Source organism: Lepisosteus oculatus, chromosome 2 (genome assembly GCF_040954835.1).
Source record: "Lepisosteus oculatus isolate fLepOcu1 chromosome 2, fLepOcu1.hap2, whole genome shotgun sequence".
Classification (NCBI taxonomy): Eukaryota; Metazoa; Chordata; class Actinopteri; order Semionotiformes; family Lepisosteidae; genus Lepisosteus; species Lepisosteus oculatus.
The window spans coordinates 54676389-54697105 of NC_090697.1; the positions used below are offsets into that span (position 1 = coordinate 54676389).

General features: G+C 37.6%; 1 protein-coding gene across 2 annotated transcripts in view; it reads left to right on the top strand.

Annotated features, from left to right (window-relative positions):
* Window positions 1-3157: 3157 nt before the first annotated feature.
* Window positions 3158-20717, top strand: part of LOC102691058 (solute carrier family 22 member 3-like) — a 47076-nt gene continuing 29516 nt past the window's right edge. The window contains exons 1-4 of one of the 2 annotated variants that reach the window (XM_015345982.2): window positions 3158-3906; window positions 11902-12005; window positions 16713-16867; window positions 19662-19830. In XM_015345982.2, the coding sequence (XP_015201468.2) occupies window positions 3502-3906; window positions 11902-12005; window positions 16713-16867; window positions 19662-19830 (833 nt within the window). In that variant the 5' untranslated portion in view covers window positions 3158-3501. The remainder of the gene's footprint in view (window positions 3907-11901; window positions 12006-16712; window positions 16868-19661; window positions 19831-20717) is intronic. The other variant, XM_006625725.3, reaches the window with a different exon arrangement.

A 20717-nucleotide genomic window follows, 5' to 3' on the forward strand; every position in this document is an offset into this window, starting at 1 on the left:
AGTAGGTGAGTCAGCATGCGTAGGCTGCAAAGGGACAGGTAACCTTTCCAAAACATAAACATATTTTATTCAATGCTTTAAGTACCTATCTGCACATATGCCACACCAAGCTTATTCACTTTCCCTACCTTATGAAACATACAGTATTTCTAGTCTAAATTCTAAATATGATCTCCAGAAGACTCTGAATCACGTCCTTTTACACAATAAGTATGTTGTACTCCATGTCAGTAATAATGCAGCTTTTGTTTTTTGACCTAAGACCATGTTTTGTAGCTTAAGGATCTCTGCAGGTACTCAAAGTTTATTCATTCAGCATGAAATAAGTATCATTGTCCAAAATACTGAGAAATGTTCAGGCCTGAAGCTATAAAAGTTCAAAACTATTCACATACTGTTTTGCATATAAATAAAGCATTATGTGGATGAAAAAATCTACTTGACAGCAGTGAAATAACTTCCAACCATCCATTTTCTAACCATTTTATCCAGAACATCGTTTCATGGGAGCTGGGGTCTATCCTGATAAGCAATGGGTGCAAGGCAGAATATACTCTGGACTGGAAGCCAGTCCATCGCAGGGTGTACACAGCTAAAAACATGTACACACTCAGACCGAGATCAATTTTTTTGAGAAACCAATCAATCTAAAGTAGGTTTTTGTACTGTGGGAGGAAACAGTATCACCCCGGGAAAACCTACAGTATGTGAATATTGAGAGAACATGCAAACTTGGATGTAGATAGCACCCGAAGAAATGAAACCAGGGCCCCAGCTGATTATACCCAGTGGTACCAGCCATTGCACTACTGTAATGTCCTAGTGATTGGTACTTGTCTCTACAAAATGTATTATATATGATTGTTAGCATACCTTCTGTTGCACCTCTACACACCTTGTGTGTTAGCTTCCCAGCAATGATGTGTTGATTGTCTGTGTCTTCATAGTATATGCCAATTAATATTATTGAAGAAATTCAAGTAGGTAGGTGTGTGAGCTGCGCAGCCCAGCTGCGTTGAGGTTGTGGAGCCTCAGCCGAAATGTTGTGTCTCCTTTCTTTTCCTTTCAGCATGGAGTACACCTTTACTCATTCCTTTGCAGCCTTTGCATCCTGACGCAGTTCCCTACTTAACTTCATTAACCCATTTCTGCTGCGTCCCACTATACCTTCCACTATTTTTTTTTCTAGATCTCTTTGTCATTCCTTCTCCTCCTCCCTGGACTACTTGCCCCCTTTTCTCTCTAAATCAGCATTCAATCTTTTCAAAGCGATCTGTTCCAAGACCAGGCTTTTTAACCACCTCCTATTCCTCATTGAATATTATTGACTTTTTCCCTGAATTGAGTTGTTAAGCAACATTTTGGGAGTAGGTATCATATATGTGTTTGCCTTCTGAGTTCCCTCTGAACATGTCTTTTCTAACACCTCTCCCTTAAACCCCATTTGCAGCAATACTAGCACAAGACTCCCTGGTTTATTCCCAGGTGATGGCTTTTGTTAGCCTTAATTTTCTACGCAACATCTGTAATTTCCTCAGATAGAATAGGTAATGCCAAAAGCTAAAATATTTATTATTATGCTGTCCCTTTACATTCATCTTCTTATTGTGTTAATTACAAATTGACCAAACTACTAAAATTACAATTTGTCCAATAGTACTTTGTGATTTAATTAACATTGGACAATATTTGTTCCAGCAGGAATTATCTTATCAGCTGAGTAAATATTGCAGTTTCATAGCTTTTCAGTCTATATGCTGTGTATTTTACACAAGGGGATTCATATCTGAATCCTGGAGAGCCAATGTGTTTGGTGATGTTCAAGCCACCTGAGTTCTTAATGATCTAAATCGCCTCATCAAATCAAATCACTTTATGATTTTTGGAGGGGGGATAGGGCTTTCCAACCTTTTCATTTTCCAGGAAGTAGAAGCCTGTACAAGATGAATGCTTTATACTTCTTCTTTTTGTCTGTTTTAAAAAAAATCATGAAAGATGTCCTTACACGATTAGATTTCTACAATAATAGAGTAAATATTGATGTATTGTAATATGTTTGATGTCCACTGTCCATCCTTCGAGATTTCAGTTCTGCAAAAAGGATTAGATAAAAAAAAAATGGCTAGTACAAAAGTTTAAAAAGATGTCAAGATAATGTAGCAATGAAAGATACATTTTCAGCACGGTTAGCAAGACATTGACAAACTATTAATTGATTTAAACTGAAAACAGTCCTCCTTTGGAAATGTTTAACAGTCTTACACTCTGTGAAACTCTAATCCTATTTCCCTTTGTTGGTCTTATAATGCAGGGCTGTGAAATGCAGCATGCCCTGGGAGGAACATAAGAACTTAAAACCTACAAATGAATGGAGGCTTTTTGGCTAATTTAGCTCATTTGGCTGCTCCTGTATATCCTACAGCCATTTCTTGAAACAAGCCAGAGTATCTGCTTGGGCAACATGGATGGGTAATGTGTTTCAAGCTCCTACAATTCTTTGTGTAAAAATTGTCTCCAGTTTTCAGTTTTAAATGTACTGTAATTCCCTGTGGTTTCCACTTGTGTTTTCTGAATCGTATTCGACTTAAGCCTGGAGAGGCCTGTTGGTTTGACTTTTTCAATTCCCTTGAGAATTTTGAATACTTGAATTAAATTTCTTTCAATTTGCTATGAAAGACTAAAAAAGTGAAGTTCTTTGAGCCTGTTAGTGACATTTGAACTCTAGAATGTATCCAGCTGTCCTCCTTAGAACTGAATCCGGAGTGTACTGTATATACTGTATATACAGTAATAATAGTAATTACTATATACAGTACTGTATATAGTAATAGTATACATTTTTACAGTGGTCAAAGTGTGCATAATATTCTGAATAAAGTGCTACTACTGCACAGTGTCTAGAAATTTACAATGTTTAACTCAAACGATTCCTAATCATTTGTTCATTTTGTCATGTATTTTCAAATAATTTATCCTTTTTTCCCTTTGTCTTCCCAACAGAAAATGACATGTGCTAACTTTGGATCGACTACTCAAAAGGACATATAATGTCTAGAAAACCACAATCAGACATTTGTGATACTTTGGCTTTTAAGAAAGAAAGGAAAACTGGCTCTTGGAGAAATATCCTTTACTGCAATAATAAAGAAGACTCAACTATACCTTCAAAAGAAAACAAGAAGAAAAACATTATATTAGAAGGGTTAAAAGCAATACTTCAGCTTTGGTGTCAGTTTATTTGCTCGGCTTTTAACTGTGACAACCTACTTTTTGTAGAAATAGTTTTTCTGTAGCTGTGCCAGAATGTAGGTTGGGAACTTTGCACTAATGTGACGCTAGCCTTGCCTGTTGTGCTCTTATAATACTCTGTGAGCTTCCACTGCATGAGCGTGTGAAACTCTGTGATTCACAGTCTGGCTGAAAGGACATAAACAACTTGGAAAGCTTTCACTGTCTTTTTTCACTATTAGAAAAGGCTTTTACTGCTGCTGTCTGGACACAATGCCAACCTTTGATGAGCTGTTAGTGGACATAGGAGAGCTTGGGCCATATCAGAAAAGGGTTTTCCTTCTAGGATGCATTCCGGGGATTCTGTTTGCTTTTAGTTTTGTTGGGATTGTTTTCCTAGGGAACACTCCGGAGCACTGGTGTCGAAACCCCAAAGTGGAGGGGCTCAAGGAAAAGTGTGGTTGGTCCAAGGAGGAACTGAAGAACTACACAATCCCACGAAGTGACAAGGGGTCCTTCAGCCAGTGTGAGAGGTTCGATGTGGACTGGAACAGCACTGATCTCACCTGCAGCAGCCCTGTAGGATTCATCATTGCTAACTCCTCACAGAAAATTCCCCTCACTGCATGCAATGAAGGCTGGGAGTTTGACGGATCTCGCTCTACTATCGTCAGTGAGGTACAGACTCCACAAATTATACTCTTCTTTGTGTTTTATAAAAATTACATTGCACTTTTATTTAGCTATTTTATGTTGATACCATTCTATTGAATAATTCATGTGCTACATGTCTAGGTAGGTGATACAGATAAAAGATTTGTGTCATTTTTTACTTTTTCATTTTGTTTGATACACATGGGGATATCCAAAGTTCCCTCTGTTTGCTTTCTTGTACACCGGAAATAAAAAGGACTGCTATGATTTGCATGCAAGCTCATATTTAACAATTAGTTTCAGGAATACTTGCTCTTGTTTTTGTACTAGTTAAAGTGATGACTAAATCACTTAATACTGTACAGCATTGGGCACCAGAGAACATTACTTTGCAAAGATAAAGCAATGCCAATATAGTACCATAAGTTCAGTAATTAAGTAACAATTTCTTAGTTCTTGCCAGTGACAGATCTTTTTTAAATAAGTCTCTTTTGCAAACTAATTACATAGTTTTAATGTTAACAGAAGGCCATATCTATTAACAGTAGGAGCATAGTGGTATTGTGGTTAGCATTACTGCCTCAGAGTCCTGGGGCCTTGAGTTCAGTTCCGGACTTCAGTACTATCTATGAGGAGTTGGTCTGTACTCACCAAGTGTGCATGGGTTTTCTCTTTGTGCTCTATCTTCCTCCCACAGTACACAAAAATACTGGTAGGTAAATTGGCTTCCAGTAAAATTGAGCCTAGGTGTAATTGTGTCTGTGTCTGTTCTGTCTGTCTGCCTTGCAATGGACTGCCATCATATCCAGGGTGTGCCCTTTCTTGTGCCTGTTGTTTGCCTCTGGCTCCCCCACAACTCTTTTGGAAAATCAGTTAGAAAATGGACTAATAATAATAATATTTTCAGAACAGTACTTAAGTAGTAAAAAGGGTTTTGGTTAAAATTCCCAAAAATATAGGTTAGATTTTCTGTTTTCCTGGTAGTAAAAATTCTTCCGTTATTGCATCCCAGTAATACTAGATTTATGTCTGAGTCACTGACAAGTGAAATTTTAGGAGTTTAGGAAAACTACATATTAGTAGAACCCTTGATAACTGATGGTCTATATCTTCACTGCCACCAAAGCTTATCACACTAATATTTAATGTTTATTCAATGTTAATATTTAATTAGGATTGTACTGTATGCATTCAGAGAGCCTGAAGAAAAAACATACTTTTTATTTTTTCAAAGAACAGATGAATACTTATTCTGATGCTATATTTAATTGAATAAATTATTAAATACTACACAGGTGGAATGGTGGTGCAGTGGTTACACAGCATTAGGGCCCTGGGTTCAATTCCAGAGCTGTGATGTTGTTTACATGGAGTTTATATTTTCTCCCAGTGTTTGCCTGGCTGTCCTATCTGTGTTTGTGTGTCTGTGTCTGAGAGTGCACTGTGATGCCTCTGGCTCCCCTGTGACTATGAAGTGGATGAAACGGTAAGAAAATGAATGGACGGATGGACAAACTTCAGTTCTAAACTCCTACCATATGCTGTTATCTTTTTAAAAAGGTTCTAGATCTTAATATCTGAGTAACAATAACAGGCCACTTTAATATGCACCCAAATAGAAAAAAAGGATAGCTGTGTTATTCTTTTTACACAGAGCATCTATATCACATTTGTTTCATTTTTAGAATGTCTCATTAGCAATTTGTTTGTTACTTTTACCCTACTGTGTTGTATCTCAATATTAACAAATGAATAGCAAATTAATAGATCTGAAAGTTTAGCCAGGTGAGGTTTGTAATGTGGATCATTTATCAAATGTAAGAAGCGTCAGTGATGCATTTAGCTCTAGGCTGCCTGAAACTCAAGAGGGGATCAGAAGCACATGAACAGAAAAGAAGAGGGAAAACACCCTTCTCTCAGAACATAATCAGTGCACAGATGAAAGTGTACAAACATTTACTGATGACAGTTGTCATTAATACAGTATTTGGAAGGAAAATAAAGTTATTCCTTATTGTCCATAATCTCAAAAGTCTGGAGAAAAACAAAGTACTTAACAGTATAGAGTATAGTGTAACAAGTAGAGGTTAATTCAGCATTGACAAGTCACGTGAAGTACAGTACAGTATGAAAAAAAGCACTTTGGAGTGGCCAGCCTCGGAGCCTTTCAGATGTAGGATTTTCAATTTAAAAATGTAATTCACCAAAAACTTAACCATTACTTGTTTCTTTTAATTTCGTACACTGATGTAGCTCTTTTTTGCAACCACTTTATAGAATATACAAAATGTATGAGGACTAAAGGAAACACAATATGCTGAGCTGCAATGATAAATAAAAATGTTCTAGTCTTTAATTAAATGTTTGTTTCACATTACAACTGTCACTTGTAAAAAACTAATTGCCAGATGTTTTTAAACAATACTTATACAGTACAATGTTATAAACAATACTTGGTTCATTAAGAATCCACTTTATATAGAAATTATCCAGCCATTCACATCCCAATTGAAAGGAGAATACCCTTTACTTGAAATTCAGGCCCTTGCAGTTTTACGTTTTCATATTTTGTTGATTTAAAGCTTGCAGTAATTGTACTCTGAAGTAACAATTAACATTTGTTATATACACAACATTTTCCACCCATTCAAACACAAAATAAAAAAAAAATATTTCATATAAATATGTTAATGAATATGAAAGAAAAATCATGATTGCTTTCCAACAGTAACCCTTTGTTAGTAGATTATAGACCAGGAGAAGTTTATTCAATTTTAAATTTTAAAACTCTTATTATTTAAGCATGGTAAAGAAATACAGTACATTTAGGAAAGTGGAAAACACTGAGCCACTGCGTTCTGTGTATCTGGCTGTTCATTCAACTTTATGAGTCAAGGCAAGAAGGAGACTGGTTCAGGACACTACCACTAGGTTGACAGTTACAGAGTTATAGAGTTCAGTGGCTGAGATGGGAGAAAATGTCCATGAAAATGCCAACAATATCCATAGCACTCCACAAAGGGGTTTGTATTTAACTGAAAAACAAAACAAAAAATCTTAAATGGGATTTGCAACAAAAAAGCTTGTAGAGTTATAGTTATCTATAATAGAAATAGTTTGTGGTCAGATAAGACAAAATTGGAACATTTTGGTCTAAATACAAAGCGTTACATCTGACAAACTCAACGTACTGTAGTGCACCAATCAAAATCTGTATCAGACCTAAAACTGGCACACAAATTTACCTTGTAGCACGACAATCACCCATAGCACAAAGCAAAAGCTATACTGGAGTGGCTTAGGATATTAAAGTGAGTGTTCTTTAGTGGCCCAGTTTAAGTCCTTATTTGAATCCTATTGAAAATCCCTGCGCATTCAAAAACTTGAAAAAGTTGAAAACTGGTGTCAGATTTTTCTCTTTGGCTTTTGTTGACATTTACTGTAATTTCTGTAATTTATTTTATCTTTAGGGGTTTTAAGTTTGTGCATTTAAGTTTTAAGTAAAATATTAATTTAAAAAAATGTGTATACAGATGTTACAGGCTGAGCACACTGAACTGGTTGGGAAGTTGGGAAGTGTTGCAGTCAAAGTACAAGATTGCCTTTTATTTTGTAGACATAAAACAGCTTGGAAGTTCCAAGATAAAAATGGGTTCACAGTGTGAACTAAATTAACAAAAGAAAAATATGCCTCAGCTGCTAAGAAGCTTCACTGGTGATTTCTTAGCGGAAGATTTTGTTAGCAATTATGAAATGCAGAAACTAAGGACCCTGTGCAGGGCTCAAATTGGCTTATTAGTAGGAAGTCCAAATAGAAGGCTACCAAAAAAGAAACACAAGTCCTAATATCCAAAATCCAAAGGGCAGGTTATAGTTGAGACCAGGTAGAGACAATACAGTGAAGCAACCAATCCAAAAATGCTAAGGCAGAAACGTGGTCAGTAACTAGCGAGAGTCAGGAAGGAAGAAAGAGTACGTGCACTAGGGAGCTCCAGGGAGAATCTGAAATAGTGAGCGATGGTAAGGGAAAAGAGGAGGGTTAAAGTAGTGATGGGAGTGAAACGCGATAAGAAGATAAGGTGTGGCGTGAGCGTCTGTCTAAGCGGGTGCGTGTGGGCATGTGAGAACATGTGGAATGCGTGACAGTTTTAGCTCATGATCTGATCACTCATTCAGTGAGTCCTTCACTTTTTAACCAGCTACTCCATAGTCAGTGGCTTGGACTTTGGCTGCTTTAGAAATTCTCATGCTCTCTAGAGCTCTCCCTCTGAGCTCCCTGGTGAGCTGTACTCACCCTCACAGGCTACCTGACACAACTACTGAGGAGATGCTATGCATTAAGTAAAGAGTAACTCAGCTGTCATGTATTTGGGAGCACAATGACCTGAGTTGGATCCTCTTCAGCAAACGCCTGTCTGTCTGTGACTGCCTGTCACAATTTTGTAATTTCACAAAATGGAATGTCATGATGTGGCTGTGCACAAGTTACAGCTGCAGTGGTAATCAGGTTGAAATCCAAGCGCTAGGGATTTGGAGGCTTCTGATGATTCCTGAAGGTAGAGGAGCCCTCTGGAGACAGGAGTGAATGTACTGTAGTAATAAGTGGTAGTTGAAGCCACAACAGAGACTGGCAGAGAACTGGTAGTGATGGTAACAGTCACAGAATCTAACTTCCGTCTAACAATAGACCAGCATTACCATATTAGTCACACCAGACATTGATAGTGGGCTAGTAGTGCCATAGCAGTTGCTGCAGAGATTGACTGCTGAATCAAGGTGTAGGGTCCATACCTGGAGCTGGGCAAGCAGAATTTTGTTTGTTGGGGTGGTCAACTGGGAGCATGCAAGGAGCCATACTGATCAGGGAGGGTCCTCTCAGGGGGGTCTACTCCAGAGACCAGGCAAAGAGTGTTTTGTCAGTGGGCTCCTCCTGCAGACTGCAGGAGGTACACCCTGGATTGGGCTGAACAGTGTAGTAACCAGTTGCGTACTTGTAAGTGGACCAAAGTTGCATTAATAACTATAGGTGTGTCTGTCGACTGGTAAAAGCTGTAACTGCCACTGGCTACCAGCTTGCAGCAGACCAGAGTAGCTGTGAAAGTTGCAGCAGAAATCAACTGCCAACTGGTAGACCAGTTAAGCTGTGGAAGCTGCAGTAGGCTAGTGTTGAAACTGGAGAGCCTACATCTGGAGCCAGACAAGACAGGAAGCTTGTCATCTAAGGGAAGCATGTCAGCAGCTGGGCACATCAAGGCTTGTGCTCTTCAGGAGGATCTACTCCAGAGACCAGGCCAAGAGAGAGCTGTCAGAGCAGACCTCAGAAGGTGCATCCTGGACCAGTTGAACACTGCACTCCATTGAGGACTGGGACCAGTGCAGGGTTCCATTAGAGAAATGGTTGCATGCAGGTGACGTGATACCAATTTGTAGCAGACCAGAATGGCTGTAGAAACCACTTGAGGCTGGTGAAGCATAACTGAAGCGGGCTGATGCAATGATCGTTTGCCCAAGGACTAGGGTGGCAGTAGAAGTCATGGCAGAGATGAGCTGCCAACATAAGATGGACTGGTAAAGCCATAGAAGTCACAGTGGAGCTGGTGAAGCTTTAGGAACTGCAACTGTCAAGGAACCAATACGTGGAATAGGAGGATCCTTATGCGTGACCGGAATCCCACAGGACACAGAGTAGCAAAGGGACAATCCAAAAGACAAAATCCAAAGGCAGGGTCGATAAGGGAGGCAAAGGGTCCGGTAACGAGAGATAGTCAAAACAATTCAAAGGCAAAATCCAGAAGGCGAGGTCAGGAGGCGGAAGCAGAAGATTCATAACAGGAGATCAGTCAAAAGGTTAGGAAACACGCACTGGAGAATACTAAGATAGGCTTCTCAATAGTGAGCATGGGAAGGTGTGCGAAGGGGGTTTAAATACTGAAAGGAAAGGGGTGTGATTGGATGATTGGTTAGGGAGTGAGAATTTGAGGAATCTGATGCATGTGAGAATGTGCTGGGTTCAATCAGGGATGAGATTGGGAAGCAGAGGTTCCGGGAATGTAACGTCGTTTGCGAGGGAGAGTGTGGGGCGTGACAGCAACAAGCTGGTGATGCTGACAAGCTGACAGTTTCTAGCAGAGCAGAATGGCTGTGGTTGTGGCAGCTGGCTGGTATGGTGATATAAATACAGAAGGTTGCCTTCAAAAGAACAGATGTGGAAAAAAGAGCAGAAATAGGCTGCTGATTTTCAGCAGGGTGGTGAAGTTAAAGAAGTCGTTGCTGTTTATGGTGGTGCTGTTTATAAAGGATGTAACTGTTTTGGAGGAGAATCAAAAAGAGATGTGATATTGCTTGTGAGGCAATGTGAGGGACTGATGCCTGTATGTATGCTACCAGCAGACCAGGAAGGGGTGTAATGCTCCTGCACTGTAAAAATATTGGGCTAGCATGATTTTTCCTCTTACTCTTTCATTTTTGAACCCTTGAAAGAATAGTCCTGGCCTGAGAAGCTTAATGGCTACTCTTCTGTTACATAGATAAACTAACATTTCTTTTCATTTCAAAGAGTAGTCACCATCAAGCTGTATATCAATGTCGTGGTATTATTATCAGGGAACCGATTGGTAGAACGGGGGGAACCTTATGTGTAGCCGTGAATCCTGTAGAATGTAGAGTAGCACAGGGACAATATCCAAACCATGTAATCCAGGGGCATGGTTGATTGGAGAAGCAAAGAGTCTGGTAACCAGTACAATCCGAGAAAGACAATCCTAAAAACAAAATCCAAAGAGCATGGTAGAAAAAGGCAGGAGCAAAGATTAGGAACTGGGAGATCGGTCAAAAAGGTTGAAACGCGCACAAGAGAATACCACGGGAGGGTTCTCAATAGTGAGCATGGGTTGGTGCATGAGGGAACTTTAAATACTGAAGGGAAAGGGACATGGTTGGATAATTGGTCCAGGAGTGACAATTTGTGGAATCAGGTGCCCATGAGAATGTGATGGGTTTAGTTAGGAATAAGATCGTGAAACACTGGGTTTGGGAATGTAATGGTGTTTGCAAGGGAGAGTGTGGGGTGTGACAATTATAGGTCCAGAGGAAAACAGTTATATAAATACAGTATATCCCAGAACCAAATACCAGAGCATCAGGTCCATAACACCACTCTGTTTCTAAGACGGGACCAGCCCCCCACTTTTATGTTCTGTCGCTGGAGAATTACAGACATTTGTGCCTCTCACAGTGGCAAACACAATCTGCCTGGTTGTTTGAATGCAGATTGAAAGTTGCTGGGAGCCGGGATGCTGGTGGGGGAATGTTGAGTTTTGTATTGCTGGCATTCTGTACAGTAGACAAAGCTTTATTTGCAGGGAGTACAATGTTGCTCTTTGCTGCTGTTTGTTGGGTCTTCAGTTAAAAGCTTGTAAGAGAGTAACACTGTGGGGATGGCTAGTGGAAGGTGGGTATGTTGTGGCATGGAGATGTTAGTTTTTTTTTCTGTTTTATTCTATTTTGTTTTGGAAAAAGAAAAAAACCCAAAACTTTCACAATAAAAAGTGTGCTTGCCATAGTTCTAGTAATGTTGAAGAACAGTACTTCTGACAGACTTAAAATGCAAAAGGAAATGCTGTCAATCTAATGTTGCAGAAGTCAAAGACCAGGTAATTTTGTACTGTAAATATGGGCTAACATGACAATAATTAGCAAAAAAAACGTTACTACTTTATTCTAGATATTAAATATAAATATTTAACATGAGTATAGCTACCACACATTAATATTTTAAAATTAAAATATTTTTTGTTGCAACATAATATATAACTTAATATATAATTTCATACCGAACATAAAAATTATATGTAAAAATGTCTTTTTAGTAAGAGAATCATGATGCTCTCACTTTTTGATTTGACAACTGTCACATTATTTCCTAATTAACTGCTGTTACTAGCATATACAGGTAGTACTCTAGATTGCGATTTACACTTTTTTCATATATTATTTACAATCTTTGTTTCTTCTCTGCAGTATGAACTTGTTTGTGAAGATGCATGGAAGGCAGACCTCAACCAAGCTTTCCTGAATATGGGTTATCTGTTAGGAGCTATAGTCATTGGATATGGGGCAGACAGGTAAGCATAGGATACTTTTCTACTCATGCTTATGCAATTATTAAACAGTTAATAATTAAACAAGAATGATGGTTTTAGTTTATTTCTCCACAAAATACATAAAAATAGGTTGAATGACTGCTTAGCATACAAAAAGAGCCATCATTTGCAATTGCCTTGTCTTTGCCAAATTAATAAAATCACAAGCCAAATGTGTTGAACTGTCCTTACTGATAGCCGAGGGGAAATTACTAGCTGGAATTCAGCATGCAATTCATTAAATAAGACTCATAGCTAAAGCTGGCAGTTGAAAAATAACATTTTACAAACTTTACAATCAACGTAGACCTTTAAAACTTTGCAAACTTGTTTTATGTAATCTTTTTCTCATTATTTCCTTTGCATGAGTATGGACAATGGTAAAATTAATGGGTTACTTCAAATCAATTTTTTCAAAAGACAATCTTCCACACCTCATCTAGTGTATATGAACACCCATGCTGTAAGTCCACCCCTGATCTATAGCATGAAACCTGAGCATTGAGTAAAGAATGTACAGTCAATGTTAACAAGGTAAAGTGTGAAGGTAAAGCTCAGCAGCATCTTTACTTTTCTGAGGTGCCTAAAGAGAAACGGCTTCCACAAAAAAGCACTGGTTAGTTTCTACCATGGTGCCATTGAGAGCATTTTGGCTAGAGATAGTACAGTGTGGTTCGGCGGTGCTACCCAGAAGGACAAATGCATCCTCCAGATTGAACAGAGTGATTAGAACAGCTGAACACATTTTTGGAACAGAACTTCCTTCGTTGGAGAATCTCGATACATCCTCCTGCAGGAGCAAGGCTCACCCTATCCTCACAGATGCACTCCACTCAAGCCGAAGTCTGTTTACCTGGTGAGACACTAAACATAACCTTCGGTGTTGCAGGCCAGAGAGCATTAAGACATGAAGGAACAAGTTTATGAACAGTTTCTTCCCAAGAACAGTGCGCCTGATTGCCAAAGACATGCACACCAGCATTACATATAGTAGGCCCATATCTACCTCAGCTCCGTAGGCCAATGTCTTTTATCATGTGTAACTTAGGAGCCATTCTTTTTATGTGCATTTTTTTGCATAATGATGTGTACAGGTTGTGTATAGTCTTTTTACAGTTTGTGTATATAGTGTCCTGCGCATAGTCTGTGTTTACCCTTTTGTTTTTATGTTTTCTGACTGGGAGAAACCATGTAAGATTTCCAATGCACTATTCGTGCAAATGGCAATAAAGGTACTTGAACTTGAACTTGAACTTGAAAAGGACCTCTTCAGGCCTGGAGAAACTTCAGTTAATCGTGAAAGCTTATTAGGATTCCAACATCTCCCATCAAAAGGCCACTGGGAACTAAGTTCTCAATAGCAGAACAGGAAAAGAAAGATGTGCTTCCCAGAATTTCTCAAAAGCTAGACAATAGCAAATGAAGACTGCATCAGAATGAAACCTTCAAATTGATCTCATCAATTAAAAAAATTATAAGAATGAGCAACACAGATGTTTCTAATGACCAGTTTTTGACTTGTCAAAGGCTTTAAAGGCTTTGAAATGTGAGGCACACTGAATAATCCTCCTGGAGTGTGGATGTCCTCCAAAATTCATCAGCATTCTTTGTCTGCTTTATGGAATCTGTAATCCATTACAGAGTCCTTTGTAAGTCCAGAATATCATTTGATAAGACACAGGGTTTATCAACTTCAGCTCTATTATTAATATTTCTGAGCACCATATTCCATAGGAATCTCTAATGAAGCTGACATACTGTACCAAGTACACACGCCAAAACTTACAACAACCCATTGAACTCTAATACTCTGATGATGGTGCAGTATATGCCTTAACAGAGATTGATCACTTTATATATTAAAAGGTATATGAGAAAATAGCACTTATATGTAACATTCAGAAGATGCACATGCCCTCTCACCTGAAATCTGTAACTGCAGCCTTGATTCTGTGAGAAACTTGGGTATTTGAGGATAGCAACATCAAATTGACATCAAACTGACAGTCTACCATACAGTCATCATTCCAGCCTTGGTGGTTAAAACATCATCAACATACAGGAGACTGAAATCTCATTACCAAGGTTGTTTGTAGAAGATTTTACATATCAAGTAGGAAAGACACACTGTCACATCAGCATTTATGTTATCTTCCAAACAAGAACAGAAGCTATGAACATCTGCTAACACTTCATTGTGTTAGTCATATCACTCACATCATCACCTACATGTAGATCATGGTTCTTAACTGAAATAGGCAGAGGAATAATATTTGGGAATGAACCTAGCACTTTTAGACAGAAATGTGTCATAATAAGGATTAACCTTAGAAGATTTACAATGACTGGAAGATTCAGTACACAACCAGATAAAGCACCTTGCACAGTTTTTACATTTTGTTGCTTTAAAGTTTGCAGGCATGATGCTTTGAAGTTATAATTATTATTTTTTAATCCAAACATCCTTCTCCACAGATTCAAAGCTAAAAACAAAAAGAGGTGAACAATTAAATGTCATGATTGCATAAGTATTCTGTGATGAATGCCAAACCCCAGACCATATCATGAAACCCAGAGACATTACATCACCAGTTCAAGAACACATGTTTCTCTGGTTTGTCACTGCTATTGGTTTGTGGAACCCCTTCGGGATCCTGTGATGTACAGCTTGTGCAATCTCAAGACCAGTCCATGCCTTACACAATCACTCCAGCTTGTCTTCCTTTCCTATTGTCCCAATCTTCAATCTTTGGGAAAATAACAGGAGGGATTGAACGGGTGCAGTCCAAATTAACACTCCCAAATAAACTCACCATTACAAAAACAAATTTTACATTTTCCTGTTATAGAGGATACTAATTAGGCAATTAAGCCAGGTGTGTCCAATTTTCACTCTCAAATATGACCCTGACCAAAGCCTTGGCTTGCACTATCATAATAAGTTATGTATTGTATTATTATTATTATTATTATTATTATTATTATTATTATTATTATTATTATTATTATTATTATTATTATTATTATTATTATTGTTGTATCATTTGTTACACTGTGGATGTCTTGTCTGTGTTAAGCTGCTGTTGCACTGCAATTTTCCTCACGGGATCAATAAAGTATCTATTTCTTACATAATTAAACACCTTGCTGGGGCAAACACAAGATAGCAAACTACACAATAAGTTAAAAGCCTTCTGTGTGACATTATAGTGGTTCTCATGATTTCATTAAAAAAACACAGCCTTCCTGGGCTATCTTGATCAGGGAATGAATTTCAATCAAGAATTCAGCTACTAAGGGATAAAGTCATTAAAAAGCACAGGCCAGGGGAAGTATACAAAAAACATTTTAGCCGTCGAGTATCCCAGTAAGCACCACTCAATCAACAAAAACAGAAGGTGCATCGTACCGCCCAGACATTAGATTAGATTCCTCTCCACTAAACAGTTGGGAAAGGAGGACATTGGTGAGGGACACCACTGAGAGGCAAACAGCAGCTTTTAAAGAGGTACATAATTTGATAGTTGAAATAAGAGAAAATATGCATTAGTCAACAATATTCCTATCTCTCTACCAAGCTTTCCTCTATGGCAGAGTGAAAGAAACATCTCATATCCTCTATGGAGCGTGCAGTAAAGCACTTGATTGATGCTGTAAAAATGTGTCAAAAAGGGTTGTGGTTAAATGAGACTCATTGCATTACATTCAGTGCAGGCCAAACATAGTATATGTCAAGTTAACACCACCTCTACAGTGAAGCGCGGTGTAGGCAGCATCATGTTATAAAAATACATTTCCTTAGCAGGGAATGGAAGGCTTGTTAGTAATGAGGATAAATTGATAGAGAAATTTACAGGCAAATCCATACATCCATTTCTTAATCACTTTATCCAATAGAGGGTTGCAAGGGAGCTGGAGTTTATCCTGACAAGCAACAGATTAAGTAACCCAGTCAAAGTCCTAACAACCTATTGAGAATTTGTGAGAAACTCACTTCCCATATAATTTGAGATTGAGGTCTTGAGCAAATCTGGAGGAATGGGGAACAATTGCACATGTGTAAAGTTAATAGAGACTTATGACTGAAAGTGCAGCCAAAGGTGCTTCCACTACATATTGAGTAATCAGCATATTTCAGTTTTGTCTCATTAGTTTTTGCTGTAATTTACTGTAACATATTTTAATTTAGAAGTCTTCAGTTTGAATGCTAATGTTGTCAATAAGATATAGATTAAGTCACTTGGTAAATTCACAAAATGGGACAACACGGAAAGGATCTGAATACCTTTGCACAGCATTGTACTCCCAAAACAACCCCTGCCCAGCCTACAGTACCCCTGCCCAGCCTACAGTACCAGAAAATGTCCAGGTCTTGCATTAGCCTGATCAGTCATCTTTGAGTTGATAAAAACCAATCATCCTCATCTGTGAAAAACAGCAAATAAATGATATAGACACATAGAACATTAGAAATAATTATGGAAACAGGTTAAAATGGGTATAAATGACAAATTACTTCATCTAAATTAATAGCTTTTGTGAAAAATTAAATGTGACGTAGTATTATGTAATTTAAAGTATTAATGTATACTTACACAGCTACTCCGAAATAGACAGATATTAAAGACTTTCATACATACAAGAATTATTATGATTAAATAAACTTTTTGCAATTACTTTATCTTTCAGGTTTGGTCGAAAGGTGTGTTTCCTTTTCTCTATTTTTGGACTAGCTCTTTCTGGTGTAGGAACAATCTTTTCCCCAAACTACACTGCTATATTGGTCTTCCGAGCAATCCAAGGAATCTTTGGGAAAGGAGCATGGATGACTTCATATGTGCTAGGTAAGAATTAATTAAGGAGATAGATAGAAGATATGTAGTATCCAGGTTAAATTACACTGTTTTTCACACTTGACTGGGTACTGCCTAGAAGTGAAAAATTGTATTCCAAATGCTTTAATCAGGGAAATTTGGGTGGGATGAAAAATCTTCCTTGCACAAAAACAAAACAATACTAACAAACTTGTGAGTGGTGAAACAAAATAACTCATGACAGGCTCACTGCGAAGTCCACTTGAAGCTCCTGTTAACGTGTTTTCTTCAGAGTACACAGGCAGTGACTCAGCAATAACATCAATTTACCCAGTTAAATAATAGATTTTTCTTGTTTTTTAAAACATTTACAGCAGAGAAATAAACATTGTAAAATTTTGATACAACAACAAAAAAAGAAAATTTATGTGAAAGGAAATTCACATACGAAAGTTCTATATAAAAAACAAGCAAATCTGACACTGTCAATGGCTCATTACCAATCAGCTAGTAAAAATAAAATATATTCAGAATCAGACTCTACTCAGATTATACAGAATAATTTTTCCTTGCCTTCACTGAGTCAAATGAAGAATACATAAAACATCAAATAGACTTTAAAGGAATTAGGAGAATAGTATGTGTGAGGAATCATTTACTATTAATTATGCTTTCCTGCAAACACTCTTAGCAAACACATGGTTCAGCTGGTGCTGTTTCTGCCTATATTTATAATTCTTGAGAGTTTAGCTCTAAAGAATTATAGGAATCTTGATAAAGGAATCTTATACCAAGATTCTTATATCAAGTGGAGATGTCGAAAGAGAGCACACTTTCCACCAGACTTTTGTAGGCCTACTCTAAGATTTGTTTGCTTCCGCCAAAGTTCCTCAGCCTTCTCAAGACAAACAATCACCTGACATCATGTAGAAACACAACATAAAATCAAAAAGTAAAACATTTTGTTCCATTTTCTCCAATGATACATTGTCTTCAGCTGATATACAAATATTCAATTATCCATCTCTGAGATGTCACACAAAAAGCAAAAGTGTGGACTATTGACAGTCAATTGAAGGATAAGGAGTGAGAATACCATTTATTCCAAATTCAAGTAAGACTGAACATTCAAATGAGCAGGACTGAGGCAACAAGCACAAGCATTTTCTTTATCTGGTAGAATTCTGTTCTGTTTTGGCAAGGATAAACTGCAGTTTCTAAACCATTAATATAACCACAAAACATATGTCACTGTTATTGTTCCTTTTGGATTTGCTGAAAAAAACACATAGATTGAAATGTCAGTGATAAATTGTTCAAAGGCAGGAATGGTTCTATTAATCTAAAACGTGGACTGCTTAAAGCTTGGCCTGGGTGTGCAAGGTTTTGTTTAGTTGCTGCCTAATCTTCAATGCTTGACTGAGTCTTTTACATTCACTGTGCAGCCGTGATGAATGCAAGCACTAATTAATCAGTGTCGTATGGTTTGGGGTGTGCTGTTGTGAGATGTTAGCATGCTAAAGACATTTTGTTAAGCATAAAGTGATGCACAGACCTGAAAATCGCCAGAAAAGTGAAAGACAGATACTGGAATGCCTTATTATAATTAAACATTATATAAAGTCAGTGACTAAATATGCCAATATTATGGATGGAAATATCATTATGACTTAAAAATAAGTTTTCTGAAAAAAAATGTAGGTAACTTGTAAATGACAACCAACTCTAAACTGTGGACAAACACTAAAGCTACACTAGAGTAGTAAATCATGGGTTCAATTCCTGCCTGGGTACATTCTACTCTATGTGGATTTTGATGTTTCTTCGCATAGTTCAACAACATGATGTCCTGGATAATTGGCATCTCTGAATATACTGTAAATGTGTTTTTATGTGCCTTCCAAGGGACTGGCACCCCATCTAATGGGGTATTCCTGACTCTGGATCATAATCACATAATAATATCATAATCGGACGGTCTTTTTTTAAGAATAAAAAATTCAAATGGACAGATTGTTGTTATTCTATGGATATGTTTTTAAGCACATGGCAGATATACTGAGCATGTTGCATTAAAATGGAAAAAATTCACATTGTTATTATGTACTATTCTACATATCTTGTGCAAATCACTTAGACCTACTATGTTTAGTTTAATTTAATTTTGTTTGAGATTATGAAACACATTCTTAGTTATACAATTATATGTTCTGTCTATTGCCAGCTGAATTTTTCACTTGATTCAAAACCAAATCATGCAAAACCCAAAAAAACAATACTTTTCAGATTTTTATTTTCATTCTAAAACAATAAGACAAGGCTAATAAACTATACTATAGCCTCTAGAAACATCTCACACTTCACCTTTAATAACCACTTATTCAATACAGAGTTGCAGGGAAACCAAAGTCTGTCCCAGGAAGTACTACGCACAGGGTGGGATACATTTTGAATGGGATATCAGCTCATCACAGGGTACACACACAGAGACATGTACACATTCACACCAGGGAAAATTTTACAGAAGGCAATTAGCCTACTGTTCTAGTATGTATTTGAACTGTGGGAGGAAACAGGAGTACCTGGAGGAAACCCACACACGAAAGCAATGCAAATTACTGCACCACCCTGCTGCCCTACAAACATGTCTAGATTTCCAGATTTGTCGTAAATTATTACTAATATTAGCTTTAACTAAATTTTATTTAAAAGACAAAGAAAGCTAAACTTTATCTGCAAGTGTTCAGTTAAGTCTTTGCATTGTACAGAGCTCTTATCTGCAGCTTGAGCATAGGCACTAATACTATATTCTCATTTCTTGCAGTTACAGAAATAGTCAGCTCCCGTTACAGGAGGCTGGTGGGAATTGTTGCTCAGCTATTTTTCACCATTGGAGTTATAATCCTGCCAGGAATTGCTTATCTCATCCCCTCTTGGAAGATGTTACAACTTGTCATAACGTTGCCGTGCTCCATCTTATTACTGTACTATTGGTACGTGGTTCATATTTTCATATTTTTCCCATTCAAGGTTGTGAGGGAGCTGGTACCTATCTTGGCAAACAGCAGTCACAAGGCAGGGATGCTACTCCATCACAGGACAGACACACAGACACAGACGTGCACCCACTTACACTTAGGGCTAATGTTTCCCAAAAGCCAATTAACTCACACACTTTGGACAATGGGAGGAAACCAGAGCACCTAGAGTAAACCCATGCAAACACGGGAAGAACATACAAACTCCTCACAGATAGCACCCCAGGAGTGGAATTGAATAAAGGTACCCAGCACTGCAAGCAGCAATGCTAACCCTTTCCACCCTTTTATATATCACTTAAAACAGATATCATGCAACAATTATTACTCCAATTATTATCAACATAACTTAATTTGTAATTGAGTGTAGATGCTAAAATATTCCAAATCATTAATCTAACTGAAGAATAACCTTACAGGTCAGCACTTTAAAAAACAAATGAAAAAAAAATGTAGGAACAATTATTGTCTTTATTTTTTTCAAATCTGACTTTTCCAAGTATCAATGATGAACTCATCTTGACACTATGGTACTCATAATAAAAAGAGAGAGCTGAAAACAACAAGCAGATGACATGAATTGTCTTCTGTTCATTCAGTGAATTTGTGGTATTACGTGAAATGGTGAACTGCTTTTTATAAAGGATGACAGGATGACATTTGCATGCTGGCAGACAATGAAGCAATTAAAAAGGCAAATATATATAAGATGTTAGGACGTATACTGTAGATAAAAGCACGAAATGTTATACTAAGATCAGGAAGCAATTCTTTATGTAAAGAGATGTGGGAGTGTGGAACAACCTTGGCTTCTTTCAAGAGTGAGATACTTGAATAAATTA